Source organism: Pangasianodon hypophthalmus, chromosome 4, assembly GCF_027358585.1.
Source record: "Pangasianodon hypophthalmus isolate fPanHyp1 chromosome 4, fPanHyp1.pri, whole genome shotgun sequence".
NCBI classification, from domain to species: domain Eukaryota; kingdom Metazoa; phylum Chordata; class Actinopteri; order Siluriformes; family Pangasiidae; genus Pangasianodon; species Pangasianodon hypophthalmus.
Window position 1 is genome coordinate 7,322,815 of NC_069713.1, and position 6,116 is coordinate 7,328,930.

A 6,116-nucleotide genomic window follows, 5' to 3' on the forward strand; every position below is an offset into this window, starting at 1 on the left:
CTTTTGGCCTGCTGTACATGAGACCCCTACAGTGGTGGCTCAAGACCAGGGGGTTCTCCTTGAGGGGAAACCCGCTCCGCATGATCAAGGTCACGCGGCGGTGCCTACGTGCCTTAGACATGTGGAGGGAACCTGGGTTCTTGTCTCAGGGCCCGGTGCTGGGAGCTCCTCGTCGCCGCGTAACGCTAGCGACGGATGCATCTCTCTCTGGATGGGGAGCGGTCATGAGTGGCCGCTCTGCCCGTGGTCTGTGGAGCGGCCGCCATCTCACTTGGCACATCAACTGCCTGGAGATGCTGGCTGTGTTTCTAGCACTGAAACACTTTCTCCCGGACCTAAGAGGTCGCCACGTGTTGGTGCGCACCGACAACACGGCAGTGGTCTCTCATGTCAACTAGATCCTTGTGTGGTCCCAGGGGAAACTCCTCTCACTGAGAGCAGTTTATATCCCTGTCCGTCTCAATATGGGAGCAGACGCCCTGTCGAGGCAGGGGCCGATGCCCGGGGAATGGAGGCTCCACCCCGAGGTGGTGGAGCAGATATAGCGTATGTTCAGCTGAGCTCAGGTGGATCTGTTTGCGACTCAGGAGACGTCGCACTGTCCCCTCTGGTTCTCTCTGACTCACCCAGCTCCCCTAGGACTGGATGCTATGGTACAGCCGTGGCCGAGGCCGCGTCTGTACGCCTTTCCCCCCGGAGTTCTGGAGAGAGTGCGCCGGGACGGGGTCCGCTTGCTGCTAGTAGCCCCGTTCTGGCCGGGCCGAGTATGGTTCTCGGACTTGATTTCCCTTCTCGACGGCTCTCCATGGGAGATTCCCGTCAGGAGGGACCTCCTCTCACAGGCGGGGGGCGACATCCTTCACCCCCGCCCGGAGTTGTGGAAGCTGTGGATGTGGCCTCTGAGGGGGCACAACTCAGAGCTTCCGGTCTCTCAGCCGAGGTTGTTGAGACCATCCTCCAGTCCAGAGCTCCCTCAATGAGGAAACTGTACGCCCCGAAGTGGAAACTTTTCACTTCCTGGTGCGGAGACCGCCAGCTCGACCCTGTTCACTGCCCAGTTGGTACAGTACTGGAGTTCCTCCAGGCCCGTCTCTCCGCAGGGCTGACCCACTCCACCCTGAAGGTCTACGTGGCAGCTATTGCGAGCACTGGATGCATACGTCCACAGAGCTGCCCTGTGGAGGAGGGCGGACCAATTGCTCGTATGCTTTGGTCCCCCGAAGAGGGGTCTTTCTGCTCCCAAGCAGACCCTCAGCCAGTGGATTGTGGAGGCCATTTCCCTGGCTTATGAGTCCTCTGGTCTCCCCTCACCCTTGGGGGTTAAGGCTCACTCTACCGGCCTCGAAGGCCTTTCTCGCAGGTGTGTCCATGCAGGACACCTGCAACGCGGCGGGTTGGTCCACGCCCCTGATGTTTGCCAGGTTCTATGGCCTGGATATGCGAGCCACTCCAGGCTCTTCTGTCCTTTTGCCTTGAGCTGTGCCCTTTCCACACTAGGCAGGGATTTGTAAGTCTGGCGGCGTGGGCATACTCGTTCCCATAGCGTTTCTACGCAGCTCGAGTTCCTGAAGGGGAACGTCTCCAGGTTACGCATGTAACCATGGTTCCCCGAGGGAACGAGACGCTGCGTCTCGGTGCCACACTTCTGGCATCCCTGCCACGCTTGCCTCATTTCTCAGAAGCTAGCGCGGCGTTTGCCGCTCGGGCTTTTACGCTACGTCACCCCGCCCGTGACGTGTCGCCCATCCATTGGACTGATTACACATGTTATTCAGAGCGCGGTCACGCTGAAGGCGTTCCCATAGCGTTTCGACGCAGTGTCTCGTTCCCTCGGGGAACCATGGTTACATGCGTAACCTGGAGACGTTCTCTATGCATATTAAAGTAAAGTTTGGTGTTCCATAAGGCTCTGTTCTAGGCCCACTGCTAATTTTCTCTATATATTCTATCTCTAGGAACAGTTATTTGTAAATATGGCATTAGCAACCGCTGCTATGCCAATTACACACAGCCATATTTTTCAGCAAAGCCAGATGACAGACACCAGCTAATGCCTTGCTCCCTGGATGTTTCAGCAGTTGTGTATAGAAGCTCCTGTTAGTCTAGCAGATTTGACCACATCATCCCTATTTTATCTCCCAGTAAAATTTCACATTGATTTTAAAATACTACTAATGACCTATAAAGCACTGAATGGTCCCCCACCGCAAACTTTTGGTGTGTTATGATCCTCCATGCCTGCATTGATCAAAAGATGCAGGATTTTTGTTGGTTCCTAGAATAACAAAGACTACAACAGGGGCCAGAGCTTATGTCCTAGGGTGCCCTCATGCCTGTGTTACTTTCTGGCTCTCCTTTTTAGTTATGCTGTTATATCTAGTCTTGCTGGAGTTCCTGCTTGCACTCTGTACACAATGTACATCCTCTTAAATCACTACAGGATAAGAGCACACCTAACATTCTGTGTTCTCTCCCTCTCTCTCTAGATGCCTACTCTCCGATCCTACCTGGACCATCCTGATACTCTACTTCGGCTTGGAGCCTCTCATTCTTTTGGTGATCTCTGCAGCTCTTTAATATGCCTTTTACTTTATCATCAAAATCAGCCACTAGAAAACAATACATACAAGAACAAAAATAGAGAAATGTCAGTGCGTGTGGTTACTAGCTCTTCTACTGATCATTAGAAATCCATAAATCCTACCACAATACATCAGCGTTCATGTAGAATGAGTCAAATAGTGCTTGTTAAATTATTAATGGAAGATGATCTGCAACCTTTTTGTTGGAAAACAGGAAAAGGTGGTCTGGCGCAAGTGCGAGCTCAGAGGAGCCAACGACAGACCTGTTTAAAAAATATATTTAGGAATAAAATGTAGTTTTAGGCATGCTCATTAGATGTGTGCAGTTTATTTTAGGCACCTGGATTATTAATCTCTTAATAATCCCAGGCATTATGGAATATTTTTGCATCAATAAATCATCATTCTCAACCCAGCTAGAACCTTATAATACTATGATCTCGAAATTATTTGACGTGTCAGTATTGGGTGTATTATTAGCTCACTTAGTATGAGATGGTGGAAAGTTAATTAATTTTCTGCTAGATATCATATATTGTTAGCCGTGTTAACATTTTTGTGAGAGATGTAAGTAACACACGCAGGGATTTTCAAAAGTTTTGCACGTTTTTACCTGTAAAGTATAGTTCAGGGACAATTCTGTACACTTTTTTTTTAAATAAACATAATGTGATTATTTAAATATTATCAAATATTATGCTTCACTGACCCCTGGCTTCGCCCAGATTCCACTTAAAGAACCACTGTCTTAACGGTTCTTTGGATGGTTAATGGCGGTAATATTCCTAAAAGGGAAACCATTTGTTGTGATTCTACATTGAAAATGCAAAAATCCCTCAAATTCTTTTAATTTGCTTTTAATTCATCTAGATGAATAGATGAAAAGTATAAATGATAAAAAAAAACAAAAAAACAAAATAGAACCTTTATTCATTCATTTATTTATTTATTTTTAGATTTTTTTTTTTTTTTGCTGAAAGTATGGTAACTTAAATGTAGCAAGGAAAAAATTCCACAAAGAAAAGCAAGGAAAAAATTTCCAACATTGTATTATAGTTGGTGAGGTGTGGCTGGGAGCATTTCAGACAATTCTCTTGACACACACAAAGGGATAGCTCTGATCACACCGAATGTCATTCCAGTTCTTCGTGGCTGCAGAAACAGAAAAACATAGGATTAAACATGAATTAAAAATGAAACACCAAACTCTAAGGTAATAAAAGATTATAAACACAGCTACAAAAAAGTTTCTGAATCTACTTACCACCATAGTTCATATGCGCACAGAACTCTTCAGTTAGAGAATTTGGTTCACCTGGATTCCACTTGGTGAAAGTTAGTTGGGTGCCATCAGACCAAAACCAGTTCAGTTTCTGAAAGAATGAACAGTAGACAGTCCATTACATGCTGTAATATTTGATTAACATTTTAAGTGTCTCTTCATCTGACCATGTTTAAGTCAATAAATAATGTATTGGCCAGTTATGTGCCTTCCTTGCTCTCACATATTTGAGTTCAGGAAGGATTTGATATTTTTCCAAGCTAACCTTCTGACAGCTAGAAAGTCCAATCCATGTTGGTTTCTCCTGGGGGTCTTGAGCACGGATAATGGACTTGACCTGCTGATATTCACCCTCGTTGTGTATTGAGATCAAGTTTGCACCAATATTCAGACAGTATTTCTAGAAAAATAAAAAGAGCTTTGGCATCATTGCATGCTTATTAACTACAGTTACTATGCATAATTTTTCATATTATTTTATAATGGCAAAGCATTCCTGGTACTGTATTTTCTTTCATTCATTCATGTTCAGTAAGCGGTTTATCCTGATCAGGTTTGCAGATCCAGAAACTGTCCCAGGAACTCTAAGGATGGGGCAGGAATACACCCTGGATGGGATGCCAGTCTACTGTGGCACACCACACACACGCATTCACTTTTATACCCCTAGGGGCAATTTATGATAGCCACTACACCTATCGGCATTATTTTCTGGAAGTGGGAGGAAACACAGACTGGGGGGAGAACACACAAGCAGTAACCCCACACAAGCAGTAACCCAAGCTCAGGATCGAAGCAAGGACTCCAGAGAACTCAAAAACGTAATAATGCAGTGGTGAGTTTTCATCATTGTAACAAAATGTTATGAATCCAGACCCCTTGGCTAAGATTTATAGATCCCTGGGGGTTCATAGACCCCACTTTGTAAACTATGACTCTAAAAAAACAACTTCATTTATAATATTCAGAATAATTTTGAATAGAATATTTTAGAATAAACAATAGACTCTGGATCCACCGTGACCCTGAACAGGATAAAGCTCTTACTGAAGATGAAGATATTCAAAACTATATACAGTATAAAACCGTAGGTACCAATAGAATTGTTTAACTCTTTTCATATTTTTTTTGTAAATTTCTGTATAGCTGAAATGAATTGAATTTAACTGAACCTCAGCAGAAGCCCAGTCCATGCTGGTGGCCTGATACTTGAAGCAACGTCCTCCAAATTTCACCCAGCCATCTGGACAGCGTGAGTCCAGTTTTCCTTCATTGGATCAAAAAAAAAGTTAGACGGTAGATCGTATAAACGAAGCTTCTGAGGAGAGAGGTTATTTTTAATAAGGTTATTTTTTTAAGAATTAATAGACCACAAGTTTCTTTAGGTGTATTTGGTGGCTACGAATTAGACTTTCGTGGTCTATTGATCATCATCAAAATTTTTATTTTATTCTAGTTATTTACTTTTTTTGATTCACCTCATCAGCTTAAAATGAGAAAAATAGTTAAACATTTTTTGTAAATTATTTTGTCTACATTTCTGAGATTTATAGATGGCAGATTGTTCAAAAGACATGAAGAGGTCACAGATATTTGGCTACAATTAGAAGACAGAAAACAAATCATTGTTTCACCAATAACTGCTCAAATGTGCAAAAATGCTGCAAAAGTGGAACAATCAAACAGCAGCTATTATCACGTTAGAGGAATTCTTGAAGTGCCCATGCCCCTGCAAGTGTGTTATTTTTAGTTAAAAGTGTCCTGCTTATCAGGGATAAGACTCTTACCAAAAGCTGTTGCTGCCATGGCGAGAAGAAGAACAAACACCACTTCAGTCTGACGAGCCATAGTTCCGGAGTTTCGTGCACTGCATAAAAAGCACAAGTTAATTAAGTATGTTATGTTATTGAATATTGAATATTGAATATGTTACACATCCCAAAAACATCCACTTACATCTAATCAGGAGTCTCTTCTTGCTTGATGTAATACACTGAGGTAAGAGGTGATGCTTATATAGTGATGGTGATAGAAACCTCCCCTTTTCCAAAGAAAAATAATAGCCATTTGAACTTGGCAAAACAAACAATCAAAAAAATTCATTCTGCACCCCTCTAATTTACATTAAACTCATTAAACTCATCTTGGTTGACACAGTAAATTCACAGACACCCATCTGTCTGCAAGCTGAATTCCATTACACTGGAAAACCATGTCCAGTAGGACCGCCATGCAGGTGCACTGCATGGAAA

General features: G+C 43.7%; 1 protein-coding gene across 1 annotated transcript; it reads right to left on the bottom strand.

Annotated features, from left to right (window-relative positions):
* Nucleotides 1–3,570: 3,570 nt before the first annotated feature.
* LOC128316992 (lactose-binding lectin l-2-like) lies at nucleotides 3,571–5,872 on the bottom strand. Its single transcript, XM_034303462.2, has 6 exons — nucleotides 5,821–5,872; nucleotides 5,652–5,731; nucleotides 5,037–5,131; nucleotides 4,130–4,264; nucleotides 3,847–3,955; nucleotides 3,571–3,734 (listed from the first exon to the last, which is right to left on the bottom strand). The coding sequence occupies exons 2-6, from the start codon at nucleotides 5,710–5,712 to the stop codon at nucleotides 3,664–3,666; spliced, it is 471 nt and encodes a 156-aa protein (XP_034159353.1). The 5' UTR covers nucleotides 5,713–5,731; nucleotides 5,821–5,872; the 3' UTR covers nucleotides 3,571–3,663.
* Between the last annotated feature and the right edge of the window lie 244 nt (nucleotides 5,873–6,116).

Excerpts from the sequence above, each read along its gene's own strand:
- LOC128316992 (XM_034303462.2), bottom strand. The coding sequence starts at position 5,712 with ATGGCTCGTCAGACTGAAGTGGTGTTTGTTCTTCTTCTCGCCATGGCA. Across the intron at positions 4,265-5,036 it reads TGGACTGGGCTTCTGCTGAG|AAATACTGTCTGAATATTGG; the intron begins GTTCAGTTAAAT and ends TTATTTTTCTAG. Across the intron at positions 3,735-3,846 it reads TGCGCATATGAACTATGGTG|CCACGAAGAACTGGAATGAC; the intron begins GTAAGTAGATTC and ends CTGTTTCTGCAG.